This window comes from Bos grunniens, chromosome 5 (assembly GCF_055505025.1).
Source record: "Bos grunniens cultivar Pamir isolate PY7600 chromosome 5, Bosgru_T2T1.0, whole genome shotgun sequence".
In the NCBI taxonomy this organism is placed as follows: Eukaryota; Metazoa; Chordata; class Mammalia; order Artiodactyla; family Bovidae; genus Bos; species Bos grunniens.
In genome coordinates, this window is record NC_141169.1 from 59,273,509 (window position 1) to 59,300,230 (window position 26,722).

Consider the following 26,722-nt stretch of genomic DNA (forward strand, 5'->3'; position numbering starts at 1 on the left):
TCCACCCACCAGAACACCGACACAAGCTTCCCTAACCAAGAAACCTTGACAAGCCACCTGTACAAACCCACACAGAGCAAGGAAATGCCACAATAAAGAGAATGCCACAAATTCTCTCTACCAGAATACAGAAAGGACACCCCAAACTCAGCAATTTAAACAAGATGAAGAGACAGAGGAAGACACAGCAGATAAAGGAACAGGATAAGTGCCCACCAAACCAAACAAAAGAGAAAGAGATAGGGAATCTACCTGATAAAGAATTCCAAATAATGATAGTGAAATTGATCCAAAATCTTGAAATCAAAATGGAATCACAGTTAAATAGCCTGGAGACAAAGACTGAGAAGATGCAAGAAAGGTTTAACAAGGACCTAGAAGAAATAAAAGAGAGTCAATATATAATGAATAATGCAATAAATGAAATTAAAAACACCCTGGAGGCAACAAATAGTAGAATAACAGAGGCAGAAGATAGGATTAGTGAATTAGAAGATAGAATGGAAGAAATAAATGAATCAGAGAGGATAAAATAAAAACGAATTAAAAGAAATGAGGACAATCTCAGAGACCTCCAGGACAATATTAAACACTACAACATTTGAATCATAGGGGTCCCAGAAGAAGAAGACAAAAAGAAAGACCATGAGAAAATACTTGAAGAGATAGTAGTTGAAAACTTCCCTAAAATGGGGAAGGAAATAATCACCCAAGTCCAAGAAACCCAGAGAGTCCCAAACAGGATAAACCCAAGGCGAAACACCCCAAGACACATATTAATCAAATTAACAAAGTTCAGCTTTTTAATATGCTGTCTAGATTCATCATGGCTTTTCTTCCAAGGAGCAAGCATCTTTTAATTTCATGGCTGCAGTCACCATCCACAGTGATTTTGGAGCCCAAGAAAATAATTTGTCACTGCTTCCACTTTTTCCCCATCTATTTGCCATGAAGTGATGAGACTGGATACCATGATCTGAGGTTTTGGGTATTTTTTTTTTTTTTTTTGTCTTTTTCTTTTTTAAAAAATTTTATTATTATTATTTTACTTTACAATATTGTATTGGTTTTGTCATACATCACTGGGATGACCCAGAAGGATGGCATGGAGAAGGAGGTGGGAGGGGGGTTCAGGACTGGGAACACATGTACACCGTGGCAGATTCATGTTGCTGTACCAACTCAATGGACATGAGTTTGAGCAAACTCTGAGAGATACTGAAGGTCTGGGAAGCCAGGCATACTACAGTCCATGGGGTTGTAAAGAGCCGGACATGACTGAGCAAGTAAACAACAGCAAAGTGTGGTAAATAGACAGCTACTGGGAAGCTGCTGTACAGTACAGGGAGCTCAACTCCATGCTCTGTGATGGCCTAGCGGGGTGGGATGGAGGCTCAGGGGAAGGGGATATATGTATCAGTTCAGTCAGTTCAGTCAATTCACATTGTTGTAAAACAGAAACTAACACAACATTGTAAAGCATTTGTACTCCAATTTAAAAATAAATAAAATGTATTGGTTTAGCCTCCAATTAAAATAAATAAATTTAAAATAAATAAATAAAAAATTAACAAAGATCAAACACAAAGAACAAATATTAAAAGCAGCAAGGGAAAAACAACAAATAACACACAAGGGAATTCCCATAATGATAACAGCTGATCTTTCAATAGAAACTCTTCAAGCCAGGAGGGAATGGCAAGACATACTTAAAGTGATGAAAGAAAATAACCTACAGCCCAGATTATTGTACCCAGCAAGGATCTCATTCAAATATGAAGGAGAAATCAAAAGCTTCTCAGACAAGCAAAAGCTGAGAGAATTCAGCACCACCAAACCAGCTCTCAACAAATACTAAAGGATATTCTCTAGACAGGAAACACAAAAACGGTGTATAAACTCTAACCCAAAACAATAAAGTAAATGGCAATGGGATCATACTTATCAGTGATTACCTTAAACGTAAGTGGGTTGAATGCCCCAACCAAAAGACAAAGACTGGCTGAATGGATACAAAAACAAGACCCCTACATATGTTGTCTACAAGAGACCCACCTCAAAACAGGGGACACATACAGACTGAAAGTGAAGGGCTGGAAAAAGATTTTCCATGCAAATAGGGACCAAAAGAAAGCAGGAGTAGTAATATTCATATCAGATAAAATAGACTTTAAAACAAAGGCTGTGAAAAGAGACAAAGATGGTCACTACATAATGATCAAAGGATCAATCCAAGAAGAAGATATAACAATTATAAATATATATGCACCCAACACGGGAGCACCGCAATATGTAAGACAAATGCTAACTAGTATGAAAGGAGAAATTAACAATAACACAATAATAGTGGGAGACTTTAATACCCCACTCACAACTATGGATAGATCAACTAAACAGAAAATTAACAAGGAAACACAAACTTTAACAATACAATAGACCAGTTAGACCTAATTGATATCTATAGGACATTTCATCCCCAAACAATAAATTTCACCTTTTTCTCAAGTGCACACGGAACCTTCTCCAGGATAGATCACGTCCTGGGCCATAAATCTAGCCTTGGTAAATTCAAAAAAATAGAAATCATTCCAAGCATCTTTTCTGACCACAATGCAGTAAGATTAGATCTCAATTACAGGAGAAAAACTATTAAAAATTCCAACATATGGAGGCTGAACAACACGCTGCTGAATAACCAACAAATCATAGAAGAAATCAAAAAAGAAATCAAAATTTGCATAGAAACTAATGAAAATGAAAACACAACAACCCAAAACCTGTGGGACACTTTAAAAGCAGTCCTAAGGGGAAAGTTCATAGCAATACAGGCATACTTCAAGAAACAAGAAAAAAGACAAATAAATAACCTAACCCTACACCTAAAGCAACTAGAAAAGGAAGAAATGAAGAACCCCAGGGTTAGTAGAAGGAAAGAAATCTTAAAAATCAGGGCAGGAATAAATGCAAAAGAAACAAAAGAGACCATAGCAAAAATAAACAAAGCCAAAAGCTGGTTCTTTGAAAGGATAAATAATACTGACAAACCATTAGCCAGACTCATCTAGAAACAAAGGGAGAAAAATCAAATCAATAAAATTAGAAGTGAAAATGGAGAGATCACAAAAGACAACACAGAAATACAAAGGATCATAAGAGACTACTATCAGCAATTATATGCCAATAAAATGGACAACGTGGAAGAAATGGACAAATTCTTAGAAAAACACAACTTTCCAAAACTGAACCAGGAAGAAATAGAAAATCTTAACACACCCATCACAAGCATGGAAATTGAAACTGTAATCAGAAATCTTCCAGCAAACAAAAGCCCAGGTCCAGACAGCTTCACAGCTGAATTCTACCAAAAATTTAGAGGAGAGCTAACACCTATCCTACTCAAACTCTTCCAGAAAATTGCAGAGGAAGGTAAACTTCCAAACTCATTCTATGAGGCCACCATCACCCTAATACCAAAACCTGACAAAGATCCCCCCCCCCAAAAAAAAACTACAGGCCAATATCACTGATGAACATAGATGCAAAAATCCTTAACAAAATTCTAGCAATCAGAATCCAACAACACATTAAAAAGATCATACACCATGACCAAGTGGGCTTTATCCCAGGGATGCAAGAATTCTTCAATATCCACAAATCAATCAATGTCATACACCACATTAACAAATTGAAAAATAAAAACCATATGATTATTTTAATAGATGCAGAGAAAGCCTTTGACAAAATTCAACATCCATTTATGATAGGAACTCTCCAGAAAGCAGGAATAGAAGAAACATACCTCAACATAATAAAAGCTATATATGACAAACCCACAGCAAACATTATCCTCAATGGTGAAAAATTGAAAGCATTTCCTCTAAAGTCAGGAACAAGACAAGGGTGCCCACTTTCACCACTACTATTCAACATAGTTTTGGAAGTTTTGGCCACAGCAATCAGAGCAGAAAAAGAAATACAAGGAATCCAAATTGGAAAAGAAGAAGTAAAACTCTCACTATTTGCAGATGACATGATCCTCTACACAGAAAACCCTAAAGACTCCACCAGAAAATTACTAGAACTAATCAATGATTATAGTAAAGTTGCAGGATATAAAATCAACACACAGAAATCCCTTGCATTCCTATACACTAGTAATGAGAAAATAGAAAGAGAAATTAAGGAAACAATTCCATTCACCATTGCAACGGAAAGAATAAAATACTTAGGAATATATCTACCTAAAGAAACTGAAGACCTATATATAGGAAACTATAAAACACTGGTGAAAGAAATCAGAGAGGACACTAATAGCTGGAGAAATCTACCATGTTCATGGATTGGAAGAATCAATATAGTGAAAATGAGTATACTACCCAAAGCAATTTATAGATTCAATGCAATCCCTATCAAGCTACCAACGGTATTTTTCAAAGAGCTAGAATAAATAATTTCACAAATTGTATGGAAATACAAAAAACTTCGAATAGCCAAAGCTATCTTGAGAGAGAAGAATGGAACTGGAGGAATCAACCTACCTGACTTCAGGCTCTATTACAAAGCCACAGTTATCAAGACAGTATGGTACTGGCACAAAGACAGAAATATTGATCAATGGAACAAAATAGAAAGCCCAGAGATAAATCCACGCACATATGGACACCTTATCTTTGACAAAGTATGCAAGAATATACAATGGATTAAAGACAATCTCTTTAACAAGTGGTGCTGGGAAAACTGGTCAACCACTTGTAAAAGAATGAAACTAGAACACTTTCTAACACCATACACAAAAATAAACTCAAAATGGATTAAAGATCTCAACGTAAGACCAGAAACTATAAAACTGCTAGAGGAGAACATAGGCAAAGCACTCTCCAGCATACATCACAGAAGGATCCTCTATGACCCACCTCCCAGAATATTGGAAATAAAAGCAAAAATAAACAAATGAGACCTAATTAAACTTAAAAGCTTCTGCACAACAAAGGAAACTATTAGCAAGGTGAAAAGGCAGCCTTCAGAATGGGAGAAAATAATAGCAAATGAAGCAACTGACATACAACTAACCTCAAAAATATACAAGCAACTGCTACAGCTCAACTCCAGAAAAATAAATGACCCAATCAAAAAATGGGCCAAAGAACTAAATAGACATTTCTCCAAAGAAGACATACAGATGGCTAACAAACACATGAAAAGATGCTCAACATCACTCATTATCAGAGAAATGCAAATCAAAACCACCATGAGGTACCATTTCACGCCAGTCAGAATGGCTGCGATCCGAAAGTCTACAAGCAATATATGCTGGAGAGGGTGTGGAGAAAAGGGAACCCTCTTACACTGTTGATGGGAATGCAAACTAGTACAGCCACTATGGAGAACAGTTTGGAGATTCCTTAAAAAACTGGAAATAGAACTGCCTTATGATCCAGCAATCCCACTGCTGGGCATACACACTGAGGAAACCAGAAGGGAAAGAGACACGTGTACCCCAATGTTCATCGCAGCACTGTTTATAATAGCCAGGACATGGAAGCAACCTAGATGTCCATTAGCAGATGAATGGATAAGAAAGCCGTGGTACATATACACAATGGAGTATTACTCAGCCATTAAAAAGAATACATTTGAATCAGTTCTAATGAGGTGGATGAAACTGGAACCTATTATACAGAGTGAAGTAAGCCAGAAAGAAAAACACCAATACAGTATACAAACGCATATATATGGAATTTAGAAAGATGATAACAATAACCCTGTGTACGAGACAGCAAAAGTGACACTGATGTATAGATCAGTCTTATGGACTCTGTGGGAGAGGGAGAGGGTGGGGAGATTTGGGAGAATGGCATTGAAACATGTATAATATCATGTATGAAACGAGTCGCCAGTCCAGGTTCGATGCATGATGTTGGATGCTTGGGGCTGGTGCACTGGGACGACCCAGAGGGAAGGTATGGGGAGGGAGGAGGGAGGAGGGTTCAGGATGGGGAACACAGGTATACCAGTGGTGGATTCATTTCGATATTTGGCAAAACTAATACAATATTGTAAATTTTAAAAATAAAAAAAAATTAAAAAAAAATGATGCCATCAAACCATCTTGTCCTGTGTTGCCCCCTTCACTTTTGGCCCTCAATCTTTCTCAGTATCAAGGTCTTTTCTAATAAGTTGACTCTTCATTCAGGCGGCCAAAACATTGCAGTTTCAGCTTCAGCATCAGTCCTTTCAATGAATATTCAAGGTTGATTTCCTTTATGATTGACTGGTTTGATCTCCTCTGTCCAAGGTGCTCTCAAGAGTCTTCTTCAGCACCACACTTTGAAAGCATCAATTCTTTGGTGCTCAGCTTTCATTATGGTCCAACTCTTACATATATACATGACTACTGGAAAAAAAAATAGCTTTGCCTATATGGACCTTTGTCAGCAAGTAATGTCTCCACTTTCTAATATGTTGTCTAGGTTGGTCATAGCATGCCTGAGGTCAAGGGAGGCGGCCAAGAGGAGCAACCCAACCTCCAAGGAGCGGTGGCTGCATGGGCGCAGGAGGGCCAAGAGGAGCTACTCCATGTTAAAGATCAGGAGGGGTGTCTGTGAGGAGATACCCCTCATCCAAGGTAAGGAGCAGCAGCTGTGCTTTGCTGGAGCAGCCTTGAAGAGATACCCCAACTCTAAGGAAAGAGAAATTCAAGTAAGATGATAGGTGTTGTGAGAGAGCATCAGAGGACAGACACACTGAAACCATAATCACAGAAAACTAGCCAATCTGATCACACGAACATCAGTCTTGTCTAACTCAATGAAACTAAGCCATGCCCTGTGGGGTCACCCAGGACGGGTGGGTCATGGTGGAGAGATCTGACAGAATGTGGTCCACTGGAGAAGGGAATGGCAAACCACTTCAGTATTCTTGCCTCAAGAACCACATGAACAATATGAAAAGCAAAATGATAGGATACTGAAAGAGGAACTCCCAGCGTCGGTAGGTGCCCGATGTGATACTGGAGATCAGTGGAGAAATAACTTCAGAAAGAATGAAGGGATGGGGCCAAAGCAAAAACAATACCCACCAGTGGATGTGACTGGTGATAGAAGCAAGGTTTGATGCTGTAAAGAGCAATATTGCATAGGAATCTGGAATGTCAGGTCCATGAATCAAGGCAAATTGGGAGTGGTCAAACAGGAGATGGCAAGAGTGCACGTCAACATTCTAGGAATCAGTGAACTGAAATGGACTGGAATGGGGGAATTTAACTCAGATGACCATTATATCTACTACTGTGGGTAAGAATCCCTTAGAAGAAATGGAGTAGCCATCATGGTCAGCAAAAGAGTCCGAAATGCAGTACTTGGATGCAAGCTCAAAAACAACAGAATGATCTCTGTTCATTTCCAAGGCAAACCATTCAATATCACAGTAAATCAAATCCTATGTCCCAACCAATAACGCTGAAGAAGCTGAAGTTGAACAGTTCTATGAAGACCTAAAGACCTTTTAGAACTAACACCCCCAAAATATGTCCTTTTCATTATAGGGGACTGGAATGTAAAAGTAGGAAGTCCAGAAACACCTGGAGTACAGGCAAATTTGGCCTTGGAATACAGAATGAAGCAGGGACAGGCTAATAGAGTTTTGCCAAGAGAACACACTGGTCACAGCAAACACCCTCTTCCAACAACACAAGAGAAGACTCTACACATGGACATCACCAGATGGTCAACACCAAAATCGAATTGATTATATTCTTTGCAGCCAAAGATGGAGAAGCTCTATACAGTCAGCAAAAACAAGACCGGGAGCTGACTGTGGTTCGGATCATGAACTCCTTATTGCCAAATTCAGACTTAAATTGAAGAAATGAGGGAAAACCTCTAGACCATACAGGTATGACCGAAATCAAATCCTTTATGATTATACAGTGAAAGTGAGAAATAGATTTAAGGGACTAGATCTGATAGAGAGAGTGCCTGATGAACTATGGATGGAGGTTTGTGACACTGTACGGGAGACAGGGATCAAGACCATCCCCATCGAAAAGAAATGCAAAAAAGCAAAATGGCTGTCTGGGGAGGCCTTACAAATAGCTGTGAAAAGAAGAGAAGTGAAAAGCAAAGGAGAAAAGGAAAGATAAAAGCATCTGAATGCAGAGTTCCAAAGAATAGCAAGAAGAGATAAGAAAGCCTTCCTCAGCGATCAATGCAAAGAAATAGAGGAAAACAACAGAATGGGAAAGACTAGAGATCTCTTCACGAAAATCAGAGATACCAGGGGAACATTTCATGTAAAGATGAGCTCGATAAAGGGCAGAAATGGTATGGACCTAACAGAAGCAGAATATATTAAGAAGAGGTGGCAAGAATACACAGAAGAACTGTACAAAAAAGATCTTCACGACCCAGATAATCACGATGGTGTGATCACTGTCCTAGAGCCAGACATCCTGGAATGTGAAGTCAAGTGGACCTTAGAAAGCATCACTACGAACAAAGCTAGTGGAGGTGATGGAATTCCAGTTGAGCTATTCCAAATCCTGAAAGATGATGCTATGAAAGTGCTGCACTCAATATGCCAGCAAATTTGGAAAACTCAGCAGTGGCCACAGGACTGGAAAAGGTCAGTTTTCATTCCAATCCCAAAAAAAGGCAATGCCAAAGAATGCTCAAACTACTGCATAATTGCACTCATCTCACATGCTAGTAAAGTAATGCTCAAAATTCTCCAAGCCAAGCTTCATCAATACGTGAACTGTGAACTGCTTGATGTTCAAGCTGGTTTTAGAAAAGGCAGAGGAACCAGAGGTCAAATTGAGAACATCTGCTGGATGATGGAAAAAGCAAGAGAGTTCCAGAAAAACATCTATTACTGCTTTATTGACTATGCCAAAGCCTTTGACAGTGTGGATCACAATAAACTGTGGAAAATTCTGAAAGAGATGGGAATACCAGACCATCTGACCTGCCTCTAGATAAACCTATATGCAGGTCAGGAAGCAACAGTTAGAACTGGACATGGAACAACACACTGGTTCCAAACAGGAAAAGGAGTACATCAAGGCTGTATATTGTCACCCTGCTTATTTAACTTCTATGCAGAGTACATCATGAGAAACGTTGGGCTGGAAGAAGCACAAGCTGGGATCAAGATTGCTGGGAGAAATATCATTAACCTCAGATGACACCACCCTTATGGAAGAAAGTGAAGAGGAGCTAAAAAGCCTCTTGATGAAAATGAAAGAGGAGAGTTAAAAATTTTGCTTAAAGCTCAACATTCAGAAAACGAAGATCATTCCATCTGGTCCCATCACTTCATGGGAAATAGATGGGGAAACAGTGGAAGCAGTGTCAGACCTAAGTTTTGGGGGCTCCAAAATCACTGCAGATGGTGATTGCAGCCATGAAATTAAAAGACGCTTACTCCTTGGAAGGAAAGTTACGACCAACCTAGATAGCATATTCAAAAGCAGAGATATTACTTTGCCATCAAAGGTTCATCTAGTCAAGGCTGTCGTTTTTCCAGTGGTCATGTATGAATATGAGAGTTGGACTGTGAAGAAAGCTGAGTGCTTAAAAATTGATGCTTTTGAACTGTGGTGTTGGAGAAGACTCTTGAGAGTCCCTTGGACTGCAAGGAGATCCAACCAGTCTATTCTAAAGGAGATCAGTCCTGGGTGTTCATTGGAAGGACTGATGCTGAAGCTGAAACTCCAATACTTTGGCCATCTCATGTGAAGTGTTGACTCATTGGAAATGACCCTGATGCTGGGAAATGTTGACAGCAGGAGGAAAAGAGGACAAGAGAGGATGAGATGGCTGGATGGCATCACCTACTCGATGGACATGAGTTTGGGTAAACTCCTGGATATGGTGATGGACAGGGAGGCCTGGCATGCTGCAATTCATGGGGTCACAAAGATTCGGACATGACTGAGGGACTGAACTGAACTGAATTGAAGAACCTATGATATGGCTGGTTATGCTGTAGATACTAAGAATAAAAAGAGTGAAGAGATATCTGACCCATCTCTAATGGATGTATATATTTTGAATGAGACTAATCCTTTCAAATTTCCTTTTTCTGTGACCAAGTATCATTAGAAATAATTATTTGCTTTTTGATCATGGTTTAGTAGTTAAGTTACGTCCGACTCTTATGACCCCATAGACCGTAGCCTGCCAGGCCCCTCTGTCTATGGGATTCTTTAGGCAAAAATACTGGAGTGTGTAGCCATTTCCTTTTCTTCTTTTCTTCTTTTTGGATCTATACAAATTAATGTAATGCCATCCTTGAGTTTACGTATATATGTCTGATAGGTTTCACAAATCAAGGAACATGAATGGTGAATGAAGAAAGAAAGTGGTTACCAAAGAAGAACATATTAATACTTATTCTAATGGAAGATTATGGCTTCAGTTGACTGTGTAATTTTCATCATCCCCAAGATGAAATCAAACATATAAATGGTCTCAAATATATGCACAAATGCCCCTTTCATGAGGGCATACACATTCACAGACAGTATTGTGCAGTGGATAGTGCTCTCTGAGTTGCCAACTGACCCTCATTAAGATTCTTTTCCACTTAGACGTAGAAAACAATGTCTTATAACTTAAAGCTGAAATTAAAAATAATTTATTTTAAATGTCTGAGAATATAAAGTGATTCTGAGAAGATTTGATAGTGATAATTTCTGATTTCTCTCAACAAGAGCAGATTTTTCACAATGAATGTAATGAATGCTTTATTATCTCAGACTCTTATGGATGTACAGGAGCCCGATGTTTGGATAAATATAGAGTCCTTACTGACTAAAGCTCAAACATGACTAATGAACATAATATGCAGTAAATTTTGACAAAACACCTGAAAGAGGCAGCAATGGGAAGTGGGTCTTTGGAAACTGTAGAATGCAATGACTTTATTAGACACATTCCAAGTGCAAAACTGTAATTTTCTGATGCAAAGAGACTCTTGAATCCACAGATAACAAAGTGTTAAGAAAACACAACAAGGTTGCTTTATGTCTATGTTTTCAATGTGAAAATATTTACATTTGTATGTTTACATATGCACCTGAAAAAAATGCAAAAGTGCAAAATGGCTGTCTGAGGAGGCCTTACAAATAGCTGTGAAAAGAAGAGACTGCTACTGTTACTGCTAAGTCCCTTCTGTTGTGTCCGACTCTATACGACCCCATCGATGGCAGCCCACCAGGCTCCCCCAGCCCTGGGATTCTCCAGGCAAGAACACTGGAGTAGGTTGACATTTCCTTTCCAATGCATGAAAGGGAAATGTGAAAGTGAAGTTGAGCAACTTCACTCGTGTCTGACTCTTCGCGACCCCATGGACTGCAGCCTACCAGGCTCCTCTGACCATGGGATTTTCCAGACAAGAGTATTGGAGTGGGTTGCCATTGCCTAAAGCAAAGGAGAAAAGGAAAGATATACCCATTTGAATGCAGAGTTCCAAAGAATAGCAAGGAGAGGTAAGAATGCCTTCCTTAGTAATCAGTGTAAAGAAATAGAGGAAAACATTAGAACGGGAAAGACTAGAGATCACTTCAAGAAAATTAGAGATACCAAGGGAACATTTCATGCAAAGATGGGCTCAATAAAGGACAGAAATTGTATAGACCTAACAGAAGCAGAAGATATTAAGAAGAGGTGGCAAGAATACAGAGCTATACAAAAAAGATCTTCATAATCCAGATAATCACAATGTTGTTGTGGTCACTCACCTAGAGCCAAACATCCTGGAATGTGAAGTCAAGTGGGCCTTAGGAAGCATCATTATGAACAAAGTTAGTGGAGGTGATGGAATTCCAGCTGAGCTATTTCAAATCCTAAAAGATGATGCTGTGAAAATGCTGCACTCAATATGTCAGCAAATTTGGAAAACTCAGCAGTGGTCACAGCACTGGAAAAGGTCAGTTTTCATTCCAATCCCAAAGAAAGGCAATGTCAAAGAATGCTCAAACTACCGCACAATTGCACTCATCTCACACGCTAATAAAGTAATGCTGAAAGTTCTGCAAGCTAGGCTTCACCAGTACGTGAGCTGTGAACTTCCAGATGTTCAAGCTGCTTTTAGAAAAGGCAGAGGAACCAGAGATCAAATTGTCAACATCTGTTGGATCATTGAAAAAGCAAGTGAGTTCCAGAAAATCATCTGCTTCTGCTTTATTGACTACATCAAAGCCTTTGACTGTGTAGATCACAACAAACTGTGGAAAATTCTTCAAGAGATGGGAATACTAGACCATCTGACCTGCCTTTTGAGAAATCTGTATGCAGGTCAGGAAGCAACCATTATAGCTAGACATGAAACAACAGACTGGTTTCAAATAGGAAAAGGAGTACTTCAAGGCTATATATTGTCACCCTACTTATTTAACTTATATGCAGAGTACATCATGAGAAATGCTGGGCTGGATGAAGCACACACTGGAATCAAGATTGCCAGGAGAAGTATCAATAACCTCAGAGATGTAGATGACACCACCATTATGCCAGAAAGTAAAGAAGAACTAAAGAGCCTCTTGATGAAAGTGAAAGACGAGAGTGAAAAAGTTGGCTTAAAGCTCAACATTCAGAAAACTAAGATCATGGCATTTGGTCCCATCACTTCATGGCAAATAGATGGGGAAACAGTGAAACGAGTGACAGAATTTATTTTTTTGGCCCTAAAATTACTACAGATGGTGACCACAACCCTGAAATGAAAAGATGCTTAGCTCCTTGGAATATAACTCATGACCAACCTAGACAGCACATTACTTTGCCAACAAAGGTTTTTCTAGTCAACACTATGGTTTTTCCAGTAGTCATGTATAAACATGAGAGGTGGACTATAAAGAAATTGGAGTGCCGAAGAATCGATGCTTTTGAACTGTGGTGTTGAAGAAGATGCTTGAGAGTCCCTTGGACTGCAAGGAGATCCAACCAGTCCATCCTGAAGGAAATCAGTAGTGAATATCCATTGGAAAGACTGATGTTGAAGCTGAAACTCCAATACTTTGGCCACCTGATGCAAAGAGCTGATTCATTTGAAAAGACCCTGATTCTGGGGAAGTTTGAAGGTGGGAGGAGAAGGGGACGGCAGAGGATGAGATGGTTGGATAACATCATTGACTCAATGGACATGAGCTTGAGTAAACTCCAGGAGTTGGTGATGGACAGGGTGGCCTGGTGTGCTGCAGTCCATGGGGTCACAAAGAGTCAGACACAACTGAGTGACTGAACTGAAATGAACTGAATGAAAGTTGTATACATATGACCCTTTTCTAATTCAATAACTAAATATTTATGTGGTAAAGTACATATTTTCATTATCACTTCTGCATTATACTTTTTAATGGATAAATCATTATTTAATAAAGCTTGTCCTTTTTTAAAAAAACTGTTAGTTTCTCAGTCATTTCCAACGATTTGTGACCTTTGGATTGTAGTCTACCAGGCTTCTCAGCCCATGGAATTCTCCAGGCAAAAATACTGGAGTGGGTAGCTATTCCTGTCTCCAGAGAATCTTTCCTACTCAGGGATGGAGCCTGGGTCTCCTACATTGCAGGCAGATTCTTTACCATCTGAGCCATCAGGGAAGCCCTCTCATATTTAACTCCTAGACAATTTAATATTAAATATTTTATATAAACCTCCTTTATTTCCTTAGTTTATATTATCAGAAGAGGAATTTCTAAGGCAAGTTCCACTTATATGTTAGAATTTTGAGTGTACTGACAAATTTGCCCCAATGTGTAATAACATATAACATAAAAGTGTCTGCGTCTCCCTTTGGCACTGTTGGGATTATGGGATCTCTAGGAATTCCACTCATCTTTTGCTTGAGTTCTGAGTCAACTAGGTGGTAAATGAATATGAAAATACCAGTTTTATTATAAAGGTATTGAAAACATGGTTTTGAATACCCCAGTAAGAAAATCTTGATTAGTCTCATTTCCATGTAGGCAGTGCTAAAAAACCAGAACTACCCCCACTACCTTGGACAGATCCTTTTGCTAAATGACTTCAAGGAGTCTGAAATCTGTCTGCTGAAAAGATAGTTCAAAAGAGGAAATGGAATAGGTTGGGGCTTCCCTGGTGACTTAGAGGGTACAGAGTGTGCCTGTAGTACGGGAGACCCAGGTTCAATCCCTGGATTGGGAAGATCCCCTGGAGAAGAAAATGGCAACCCACTCCAGTATCCTTGCCTGGAAAATGCCATGGATGGTGGAGTCTGGCAGAGTACAGTCCATGGGTTCACAAAGAGTTGGACATGACTAAGGGATTGAACAACAATAGATGGAACAGTCAGGGTTCCCAGTAAGCAAGTTTAAAGAGAAATCGAGAAAGCCATTGTGACTGGAGAATAAACTGTGTAGATACAAATAGTATCAGAATTCAGGTTTTGTGATGATTCACCCTTCCTATTAGTTGGATTCATTGACTCCTTTTTCTTTTATGTCTTTGAGATGAGTGCAGTGTTTCTAATTGAGTTAAGAAAAACTTCGTTTACTTCCTTGTTTCTCAGTGTGTTAAATAAAGGGATTTAACATTGGTGAAATGGAACTAATAAGGAGAAAAATTACTTTATTAATAACTACCTTATTCTTGGATGAAGATATCACATAAATAAAGATGCAACTAGCATAAGTGATGGAGACAACAATCATGTGGGAATAACAAGTGGAGAAGGCCTTCTTCCTTTGCTGGGCAGAGGGAAATCTTAGAATAGTGTTGACGCTATAAATATAGGAAAGAACTACACACATGAATTGATGATGAAGGTCAGCACAGCACACAAAATAGCCATCTGTTCTATCAGTCACATGTCTGAGCAAGAGATCTTCCGGATATGATAAACATCACAGTAAAAGTGATCAATTTCATTCAGATCAAAGAATTCCTTTAGTTGTTATAGATGTCTCCTCTGTAAAAGGTTATTCTTTAGTGTTTTCTAAGGTATTTATTCAGCTTTTTTTTTTTTTAAACGAAGCAAAACTAATCACCATTGGCTTTCCATAGATTCATATACACACTAAACACATAATAGTAAACTTGAGACAAAATAAATAGGAAATTCATGACATTTAAGGGAAGCATAGTGTCTACAGAAAACAGGGTACCCAAAATGGCTACCTCTTTTCTTGCTGTTTATACCCTCTGCAGTGTGTGCCCCTAGTTCCTTCCAAGCACAGGTGATTTTGTTTTTCTTCCTTGAATGTTGACTGGTCCTATGACTTCCTTGGCTAATAGAATGTGCGTGGTAGAAGGCATATTGTGCCTAGGAATCCAGAGGCCTTGCTTGCTTCCACTCTCTCCCCTAAGGCCTTGTGATCTTACCACGTGAACCAGTGTTAGCTAAGTGATAAAACATAATCTGGAAGAGGGTTCATTTATCTTAATAAGGAGTTGTTCAGCTTCTAAGTATGAGAATGAGGCCCTATTTGACAGCAAGAATCAATCAGCTGTGAGACAGTCCTATAAACCTAGCCAGCTAAGATCAGCTGATGTTTGTGTAAACTGGAAAAAAACACAAACTCAAGGTTTAAACCACTGATTTAGGGATGATTTTTCATTGCATAATAACTAACTGCAGGATGTGACACGTGCATATATGACGGCCTCCACACAGAGGGCTAGGGAGGGACATAGGAAAGGAAATCTTTGTATAAGGTGATGCCTTGAGCATGGCCTAGAAATGAAAGTCAAAAGCATTCCAGTCTGGACCATTGAGCTTTATGGTGAGAAATGTGAGATGTGGAAAGGAATAAATAACCATATGTATAACATATTTATTTGAGAAATAATAGTGAAGGATGTACCTCCTGTTTTTTTAATGGTAAAGATAATCTTTCTGGAGACAATTATGTCTTCATATTGGATTCTTTGTTTATAACCCAGGGCTTCCTTGTATTTTGCTGGTTTAATTTTCTTGATGTATAGAACTTCAATTTACTGGGATTTGATGGCCCCTTTTGGCTTAATTTAGCTATCTTTAGGATGTGAACTGTATTATGTATTTCAGCACTAGTTTTACTTCATCATCATAAAGATGGTTTTAGTGTCTCAGCAGATTTTATCAGATCACTACCACCTGGGTGATGAATTAATATAGACTGTGGTCTTTACTTTAGAGGGAATCTAATGAATCTAAATCCTAAAACTTTGGGCTTTGAAGTTTTTTTTACAAGGTATATGTGGATCTCTATATGTCTAAGCTTATATATTTCTTCTCCAACATTAAAATCCTTTCATTTTTGCTCAGTGTGAAGTCGCTCAGTCATGTCCAACTCTTTGCGACCCCATGGACTGTAGCCTATCAGGCTCTTCTGTACATGGGTTTTCCAGGCAAGAATGCTGGAATGGATTGCCATTTCCTTCTCCAGGGGATCTTCCCAACCCAGGAATCGAACCCAGGTCTCCCACATTGCAGGCAGAAGCTTTACTGTCTGAGCCACCAGGGAAGTCCCAAACTAACCCACAATTTTTCTTGAATAGCTAATTCCTACTTGAGAAGAGCAATATATATATATTTTGCTGGAAGAAATATCATTAACCTCAGATATGCAGATGACACCACCCTTATGGCAGAAAGTGAAGAGGAACTAAAAAGCCTCTTGATGAAAGTGAAAGAGGAGAGTGAAAAAGTTGGCTTAAAGCTCAACATTCAGAAAACTAAGGGCATGGCATGTGGTCCCATTACTTCATGGGAAATAGATGGGGAAACAGTGGAAGCAGTGTCAGGCTTTATTTTTTTGGGCTCCAAAATCACTGCAGATGGTGACTGCAGCCATGAAATTAAAAGATGCTTACTCCTTGGAAGGAAAGTTATGACCAACCTAGATAGTATATTCAAAAGCAGAGACATTACTTTGCCAACAAAGGTCCGTCTAGTCAAGGCTATGGTTTTTCCTGTGGTCATGTATGGATGTGAGAGTTGCATAATCTCACATATAAAGAAAGCTATAAAGAAAGCTGAACGCTGAAGAATTGATGCTTTTGAACTGTGGTGTTGGAGAAGACTCTTGAGAGTCCCTTGGACTGCAAGGAGATCCACCCAGTCCATTCTGAAGGAGATCAGCCCTGGGATTTCTTTGGAAGGAATGATGTGAAAGCTGAAACTCCAGTACTTTGGCCACCTCATGTGAAGAGTTGACTCATTGGAAAAGACTCTGATGCTGGGAGGGATTGGGGGCAGGAGGAGAAGGGGACGACAGAGGATGAGATGGCTGGATGGCGTCACTGACTCGATGGACGTGAGTCTGAGTGAACTCTGGGAGTTGATGATGGACAGGGAGGCCTGGCATGGTGCAATTCATGGGGTCGCAAAAGTCGGACACGACTGAGCAACTGACCTAACTGAACTGATATATATAAACACACACACTTTTTGGATATTTGTACTTAGAAGAGAATTGATACTATTACTCCACTATTTTCCTATGAGTTAAAGGATTCGATTTTTTCCACATAAGATAATATTTCTTTTATTGATCAAAGGCAGGTTAGAATTCAGGAAAGACTTTTCTCATGGAAATATAATATCATGTTCTTTTAATTTGAGATATTATCTTGGATAAAGTTTATTTTCAACAGGAGTTGACATAACTTGTTTATATCAAATATTTAAAATATGATTTAAAATCCAGGATTTAATAATAACAGTGATATAAGCATGCTAATACCAATAGAAAATAGACCAGAATACAACAGTTAAGATGAAGATTGTGACTTCAAGTCTCAATGATCTTTTCAAATTTATATTATTAATTTATGCTTCATTTTAACATTCCTTTACTTCCTTAAAATCAATGAAATTCTTTTGATTAAGTCAGCAAAAGCTTGTTTTACTTGTTTGTTCCTCAGGCTATAAATAAATGGGTTTAACATGGGAGCAACTGAGGTAGTAAGCACTAATACACCCTTATTAACTGCCACTTCATCCTTTGCTGAAGGTTTGACATAAATGAAAATACAGCTTCCATAGGTGATAGAAACCACAATCAGGTGAGAAGAGCAGGTAGAAAAGGCCTTCATTTTTTGCTGAGCCGAAGGCAACTTTATGATAGTCTTGATGATGTATGTATAAGACAGAAACACACACAGAAATGTCCCAATGACAGTCAACACAGCAACGGTAAAAACCATCTGTTCTAGGAACCATGTGTCTGAACAAGAGATTTTTAACACAGGAAAAGCATCACAGAGAAAATGATCGATGATATTAGAGTCACAGAATTCCAGTTCTAAGCCCAGGGAAGCTGGTGGAAATATGACCAGACAACCTGCTATCCAACAGCAAATAACAAGTCCTCCACAGACTCTACTGTTCATGATGGTTGCATATTGTAAAGGTTTGCAGATGGCCACATAGCGGTCATAGGACATGATGGCTAGGAGAAAAAATTCTGTTGCTGCAAAAACGAAGATAAAAAATATTTGACTAAAACAAGCATTATAAGAAATAGTCTTGTCCCCAGTTGATAAGCTGTATAAGAATCTGGGAATGCAGACGGTGGTGAATAAGGTTTCTAAAAAGGAGAAATTTTTGAGGAAAAAGTACATGGCAGTTTTAAGGTGGGAATCTACTAAAGTGAGTATAATGATGGTCAGGTTCCCAGTGACACTCAAAGTGTAGGAAGCAAATAGAAATATAAAGATCAGAACCTGCATTGGAGGATCATCTGTTAGTCCCAGGAGAATGAATGTAGGTAATGATGTATGGTTTTTCATCACTGACTTGTACTTCGCAAGCTCCTCACAAAGTCAAGTGACACTGAACTGAGAAAACCTGTATGAAATTATAAGGCCATGGCTACCGAGTAAAAAAATCCAATCAATGCAATGAATAGTCATTTTCTTCTTTGACGACAATGACAGATCAAAACTTTGGAATTGTCAGCTCCTTTGGTGATCATTATAGGTATCCTCAAATTCAGGTTTTTCTGAAATAAGTTTGTACTAGAGTCCATATGTTTATACTCTTTGCATGTTCTCATCTCACTATTTTTTCAATTTAAATTTTGTCCCTTATATTCTGAAATGTATTTAGCTATAGAATTAGAAAGGATCATCTGAGCCATAAAATTTTGTGGATTTGATAGTATTCTTTTTCTCCTGAGTAGTAATTCTTCACTACTCACAGGTTTGAATGAGTTCACAAGTTGCTTGAAATGTGGGTTCCTGTTAAATGCAAATTAATAGCATTTGTATAAAGTGTCAAACTGGAGGCCATGTGTGCAGCATCTGAATGCTTTTACTGCAGTCACCAAAGAGTTATCTCATTTTATGTATTTTACTTTTGGTATCAGAATTGTCATCTAAATAACATAGCTTTCCAGTATTGCTATTACCTTGAAATTTCTACATCAATATCTGACCTTCCCTCCATTTGCACTCTGATAGAACACAGTGTTGGAAAAATACAACATAAACAAGTTACCTGATGCAATACTGGGCAAAGAAATTATGACAAGGAAAAGAAAATCCTGAAAGAATTTAACCTCAGTTGTTTGTACTTCCAAGGTCATGAAGGAGAAGGGGAGACAGGATGAGACACAGGTTGGAGACCAAGGACACATGACAATCCCTTTTCAGGTAGTATTTGAATTGGATCCAGCAACAGAAAAATGACATAGGTGGAAAACTGTGAAGCTCCAAATAAAATCTATATTTAAATGTATTTATTTTAATCTTATTTGATTCTTTTTTCAATGAATCCTTCTGGCCTCTGAGACCCTCCAAGCTGGAGCTGCTAGCACTCTCTTTGTGTTTCTGGGAACTCACAGAGAAGTCCTCCAGTGCAGTGTGTAAGCTCAGTTCCTGGGCACCTGGAAAGTGAGTCAGGAGCCACTATTTTCCCATTGACTTCTTGCAGGGGGGAACCCAGAGAGCATATGAGACTCAAAAGGCAGAGGTGGAGACACTCTCACTGCCTGCTTAGTCTGGCCATAACTCAGACCTGTCCTTATGTGTTGCAACACTATTTACAACAGTCAAGACATGGAAGCAACCTAGATGTTCATCAGTAGATAAACTGATAAAGAAGATGTGCTACATGTATACAATACAATGTTGTGTGTGTTAGTTACTCAGTCGTGTCCGACTGTTTGTGGTCCCATGGACTGTAGCCCACCAGACTCCTCTGTCCATGGAATTCTCCAGGCAAGAATACTGGAGTGGGTTGCCATTTCCTTCTCCAGGGGATCTTCCCAACCCAGGGATTGAACGTGGATCTCTTGCATTACAGGCAGATTCTTTACCATCTGAACTATAAGGGAAGTCCACAGTCATGTATAATTCAGCCATCAGGGAAGCCTACTATTATGTGTAATTCAGACAACTGGTGGGAAGCTGCTATAGAACACAGGGAGTCCAGCCTGGTGCTCTGTGATGGGTGGGATGGGAGAGGGGAGGGATGTTCAAAAGGTGGGGATATATACATAATTATGACTGATTCATGCTATTTTATGACTGAAACCAACACACTATTGTAAAGCAATAATCCTCCAATTAAAAAATAGAGTTAAAGATCCCACATGAAAAAAAAACTCTATTACTTGCACACAGTGTTAATTCCTTAGTTTTAATAATTCTTATATGATTACACAGGTTGCTACCATTAGGAAGAGCTAAGTGAAGAATATCCGGGAACTGGCACACTATTTTTGTCAACTATTCTGTTAAGTACAGAATTATTTCACAATTAAAAATTTACCAAATAGATATATAAAAAGAAAGAACCAAAAAAGCGAATAGTAATTGCTGAGCACTTTCTATCTGCCTGGCAGAAGAACGGGGCAAATCTTCACATGGATGGTTTGTCTGGTATATATGTCCTTTTCTCCAATTTTATGCTTCTTCACCCATATTTTTGGGGGTGATGTCCATTTTATATTATCTATAAGTATGGAAAATATCCTTTGAAGTTAACATTTACAGTTAAAACTAATGGTTTAATATTAATCAGCAATACCTGAATTGTGAAGATTCTGTCTATATCTAAAATCCAAAATTGTAATATTAACTTCAGGCTTCCCCGGTGTCTCAGGCTGGAAAAGAATCCACTTGCAATGTGGGAGACCTGGGTTTGATTCCTGGGTTGGGAAGATCCTCTGGAGGAGGGCATGGCAACCCACTCCAGTATTCTTGCCTGGGGAATCCCCATGGACAGAGGAGCCTGGTGGGCTGCTGTCCTGGGGTCACAAAGAGTCGGAACAACTAAGCATAGCAATAGGACCCAAAATGCTTGGGATCTTTGACCCCTTGATAGTACACTTGTGTGATGAGGATGTTCATGTTTAGAAAGGAATGTTACCTGTGAAACAGCTCTTCAGAGTGCTTCCACCAAAGGGAGCATTCACATTCCACATACCAAAACAACATTCTTTTTTTTTTTTTTGGTTGTTGTAATATTGTTTATTAGCACAGTAACAAATGCAGACTTGAGTAGTCCACAACATAGAGCCAATCCACTGAGAAACCTACTCCACGCCTGACAGTTAACAGCTTAAGGTATTTTACTACAGGTTTTCAAAAGTCCTGATTCAAACCTCTCTCTCTTCACAATAAAGTAGATTGGCATATAAAATAAAATACATAACTACTCATTTTCTGTATTGGTATCCTATAGCCACGTGTCCATTTTATATATGAGATGACAGTCTCTAAAAGCCGTTAAATATCAATGTTCCCTTTCAAGGAGGGAAAACAAATTCCAATTTTTCAAAACAAAAAAGTGTGTAGTCTTGGAAGGACTTTACATAAATGGCCATGTGTAACCTGTACGAAATTAAGCTGTTTTAAATTTACAGTCTACAAGCAACTGAACCCAAATGTCTATTCTTCTCTGTACTGCATTTCAGCTAATATTGCAGAACTACTGACAGTTTTTAAAAGTTGCTATTACCAATTCTGTCTACTGTAGCAAGATACCTTAAGTTACAAAAAAATCTTAGGAAATAAGACTGAATAATATCTGTTATAGAAATACCCTACTCTTTACCAATTCCCACCCTCCCCCACCCCTTCAAAACCATAAGCAGCTCTCTCTGTGACAGACAAGTAATGTGAAGACCTGTGAAAACCCAGTTTATGTAGCGTATCTCTTGGTCCACTGTCTGGCCATTCTGTCGTGCTCTGCTCTGTTGGTCATATACTGAGTGGCAATACTTCCCACCAAGGGGTCGGCAGGATTACAGTCTGTGAGAAGTGAGCAGATAGAAAGGAGGACTTTAGAAATGGTTAGTGCTGGGCTCCAATTATCTTTCAAAATGTCCAAGCAAATAACTCCTTGACTGTTAATATTACAGTGATAGATTCTTGTCCGAAATGTAACCTTTGGAGGCTTGAAGGGGTACTCCGGTGTGAAGGTGATATCGAGGAAGAACACGCCGCCCTCGTACACGGAGCCCGGGGGCCCAAGGATGGTGGACCTCCACTCGTAGATGTTGTCGCCTTTGGGGCCAGCGCTGCAGTTGGGCGGAGGGTCTAGAGTGATGTCCGCCAGCTCCTTCTGAATCCTCTTGGCGCTGGTGGAGAGTAGTTTGGAGTTTTTGCTCATGCTGACTTTGCTCTCCTTCTTCTTGGGGGTGTTTGCTTCTTTCTCAGTTTGCTGGTTGGAGGACGAAGACGAGGAGGAGCTGGTGCTGGCCCTCGAATCGTCATCCGACATAGCGAACCCCCCGCCCCACCCCGCAAACAGCCCCTCTCTTTGTGTCTGGCTGCTCCGTGCCGCCGCGGCGGCTGCTGCTGCGGCTGCGGCTGGGCCTGGCCACTCGTGTCTCTCTCTCGCCGGGAGAGAAGCGGAAGTGCAGCAGCAGCAACTATTAAACAGGCCCAAAACAACATTCTTTACAAGTTTGCGAGGAGTCTGTTTCCTGATACAACTCTGTTCATTACCAGCTTCCCACCCATGTGCTTCCCTTTGCAAGACTGATACTGATACCTGTAGGTATTTCAAGTCTTGGCTTAGTGTCACTTCTAGCAAAAAACTTTCTTGAAACTTCATTGTGCAAGTTATTGGCTTCTATTTTTTGCCCCTCTAGTCCACTATGCTTATCTCTTTGTTACCACTAAATATGTGAGTGTGATTTTACTAGCATTGAGCTATTCCTTGTTCTTTGAGATTCCACAACACTTCGAACTATTCAGTGGTTATCAAAAGCTCAATAAATATGTTTAGTGTAAAATTCATAAATTTTATATGTGCTTTTTTGACTCAGAACAAGCGATCTGTTTTCTCATTTAGTGACATTTCCACTTTCTTTTGGGCTTCCCTTGTGGCTCAGGTGGTATAGAATCTACCCTCAGTCTGGAAGACCTGGGTTCCATCCCTGGATTGGGAAGGTCCCCGGGAGAAGGGAAATGCTACCCACTCTAGCATTCTGGCCTGAAGAATTCCATGGGCTGTATAGTCCATGGGGTTGCAGAGAGTTGGACATGACTGAGAGACTTTCACTTTCACTTCCATTTTCTTTTATGGGTAACTTTTCAATAAGTATGCAATCCCAGTTGATGGTCTTCAATTTGTTGCCTTCAAAAAGTCACTTAGATTCTTTCATGTTTTATCTTTCTTGGGGTATAAATGACATAAGAATGTACACACTTAATATATATGCTATATTTAACCTCTGTTGTCCATTTTCCTTCATTTTAAAAAATGAGGTCTTTAAAATATAAAAAACTATCCCTTGCTTCTTGGAAGTGCAAAAAAAGTCTACCTGTCATATTTCATCTTAGATTAAAAAGAAAGTCATTTGAAATTTTTTTGTTTTGATTAAAATTATTATGTATTTGGTCTTTTCTTTCATTATATACCCAGCAGCTAACTCAAATATTTCCTATCCTTGTCACTGACTGAATACTTTGTTTTCCTCCACTGCTGAATCACAAGACATTTGCCTTAGAGGCTTCATGTAAATGATTACTTGGAGTTTCACTTGGTTGCTTAAAAAAAAAAAAAAAAAGAATTCCCTTCCTAATCAATAGATGGGGAAACAGTGGCTGACTTTATTTTTACGGGCTCCAAAATCACTGCAAATGGTGATTGCAGCCGTGAAATTAAAATGTTCTTACTCCTTGGAAGGAAAGTTATGGCCAACCTAGACAACATATTAAAAAGTAGAGACATTACTTTGTCAACAAAGGTCTGTCTAATCAAGGCTATGGTTTTTCCAGTGGTCATGTATGGATGTGAGAGTTGGCCTATAAAGAAAGCTGATGCTTTTGAACTGTGGTGTTGGAGAAGACTCTTGAGAGTCCCTTGGACTACAAGGAGATCCAACAAGTCCATCCTAAAGGAGATCAGTCCTGGGTGTTCACTGGAAGGACTGATGTTGAAGCTGAAACTCCAATACTTTGGCCACCTGATGTGAAGAGCTGACTCATTTAAAAAGACCCTGATTCTGGGAAAGACTGAGGGCAGGAGGAGAAAGGGATGACAGAGGATGAGATGGCTGGATGGCATCACCGACTCAATGGACATGGGTTTGGGTGGACTCCGGGAGTTGGTGATAGACAGGGAGGCCTGGCATACTGTGGTTCATGGGGTTGCAAAGAGTCGGACACGACTGAGTGACTGAACTGAACTGAATCATAGGAAATGCAGATATCAGCTCCCACTTGGTGCCTAGTCCTACTGTTTAGCCTAAAGTATTCATAGAAAAACAGAATAAGGGAAGCACAGGGAATGTTTTGCCTAAAAGTTAGTCTCCCTATCTCAACACCAGGTTAAAGTTCATATAGGGATAGTATAGTTTTTCCAGTGGTGGGATAGGAGTGAATTGTCTCTGCAGCCCATATCCCTTCCCTCAAGTCCTGTTAGAAGGACTCCAGGTATCTGACTCTCCCAAGAATCTCAGGCAGCCTGTATGTCCTGAGGAGACTAAACTTTTCTTCCAAAAATGCCACTATTTTCTTCAGTCATTTGTGTTCCACCTTCTTAATAACACTCTCATGAAATTCATTGACATTGATACATATATTGAAAAATGAGTTTTTATTAAAATGTGGGAGACTTTTAGAAGATGGGGTCATAGTCTTATAAAACATAAGCAAATAAGTTACTCAGTGGAGCTACATTCACTTATTTTATACATAGTTTTTTTTTTTTTTTTTTAATGAAGGTCATATTAAGGCAGAGAACACTTAAGAGCATCCTTCTGAAATTCCACTGCATTTAGAAGAACTTCTTCATATTGATACATGAAAACAGCTACTCAAAGACTGAGAAGTCATATTTCATAAGTGGCTGTTGAAACTGTTTGTGAAATGTTAAACCGACAGATTATATAAGTCGTTTTGGTATAGATACTTTCCTCAGAGGAAAGCACCATTTTAGAGTTCATGAAAGGCACAGAAAATTATAAAAATACTTTTCTCATGCTCATAACTTCAGATATTTGCTGAACCCCAAAGTGATAAAGGGTGACAAAAGTTGTCCAGGAAGGCGTTATGGTGGAGAGATGTGGGTGGTCTCTGACCATTTTTAGGAGCACAGACATACTCACAGAAGGCTCTGTAGTTGAAGAGTTTTCACTAAGTCGTCCTCCACCCTCACAAGAGGAAGATTTTCTCAACAGAAAGCGTGCCTTGCCCTGAGCCCAGGAAATCTCTACTCTGGAACTACAGAGCTAAGAGTAGCTTAAATAGCTAAGTAGGAATCTCTTTCTGTTGTTGAGGAAGAGTGATTTTCTGATTTTTCTGGCAGAAGGGCATATTTCTAAACTGACATAATTTTTCTTTAAAAAAAAAAAAAAGGAACTGATCTAATTATCAGTTAAGTGAGCAAACAAACATGTCCTTGGTGGTTTTGTCTTAAATGTTACTAATAAATCTCTTATGTAATAGACTTTGGGGATAGAACAGGAAACACAGACCTGGACAAAATGCCTTCAGAGAGGCACTTGTAAATAACATTAGCATCAGAAGAAGGCCAAGTATGTGAAAATCAGTATTAGATTACAAGACAAGAGGCAACTATCTGTTATTTTATTTCAACACTATGTTAGGCATTTGTAACCTGATAAAGACAAGTTTTCCAGTTTATTAACCCTGTAAAGTTTGTAATTAATTTTTAGTATCACTAAAACTATTCAATTTGATAATAATAGAAAAATACCTTTTATCAAAACAACAGACAAAGTGATAGCTTACTATTGATAGTTTTCAGAAATATCTCCCAGATCTTCATAATTCTTCTGTTTTTATATCTCTGTTTTTTATGGGGCTTTTTAGAAAAAGTGAGCCATATTTGATTTACAGTGCTGTGTTAATTTCTGCTTTACAGCAAAGTAGTTCAGTTGCACATACACATATGTTATTTTTTATATTACTTTCCATTATGGTTTATCACAGGAGACTGAATATAGTTCCCTGTGCTATACAGTGTGATCTTGTTATTTACCCATTCTATTTATATGAGATTGCTCCAGGTAACCCCAAATCTACACACTCTCACTCCTCCAATCCCCCAGCAACCACAAAGCTGTTTTCTATGTCTGTGAGTCTTTTTCTGCTTTGTAGATAAGTTTCATATTTTAGGTTCCACATATAAGTGATATTACATGTATTTATCTTTCTCTTTCTGATTTATTTATTATGATAATCACTAGTTGCATCTGTGTTGCTGCAGGTGGCATTATTTCATTCTTCCATTGTATGTATGTACCACATCTTCATCCATTCATTTGTTGATGGACATTAGATTGTTTCTCATG

The 26,722-nt window shown here is 38.9% G+C and overlaps 2 protein-coding genes across 2 annotated transcripts; both read right to left on the reverse strand.

The window, feature by feature from the left end:
- Positions 1 to 17,798: 17,798 nt before the first annotated feature.
- Positions 17,799 to 18,806, reverse strand: LOC147372131 (olfactory receptor 6C2-like). Its single transcript, XM_086403607.1, has one exon. The coding sequence runs from the start codon at positions 18,735 to 18,737 to the stop codon at positions 17,799 to 17,801; it is 939 nt and encodes a 312-aa protein (XP_086259733.1). The 5' UTR covers positions 18,738 to 18,806.
- A 2,585-nt stretch (positions 18,807 to 21,391) lies between these two features.
- Positions 21,392 to 22,844, reverse strand: LOC147372132 (ubiquitin-conjugating enzyme E2 E1). The gene has a single exon (XM_086403965.1). The coding sequence runs from the start codon at positions 22,675 to 22,677 to the stop codon at positions 22,096 to 22,098; it is 582 nt and encodes a 193-aa protein (XP_086260091.1). The 5' UTR covers positions 22,678 to 22,844; the 3' UTR covers positions 21,392 to 22,095.
- Between the last annotated feature and the right edge of the window lie 3,878 nt (positions 22,845 to 26,722).

Coding starts and splice junctions, on each gene's coding strand:
- LOC147372131 (XM_086403607.1), bottom strand. CDS start 18,737: ATGAAAAACCATACATCATTACCTACATTCATTCTCCTGGGACTAACA.
- LOC147372132 (XM_086403965.1), bottom strand. CDS start 22,677: ATGTCGGATGACGATTCGAGGGCCAGCACCAGCTCCTCCTCGTCTTCG.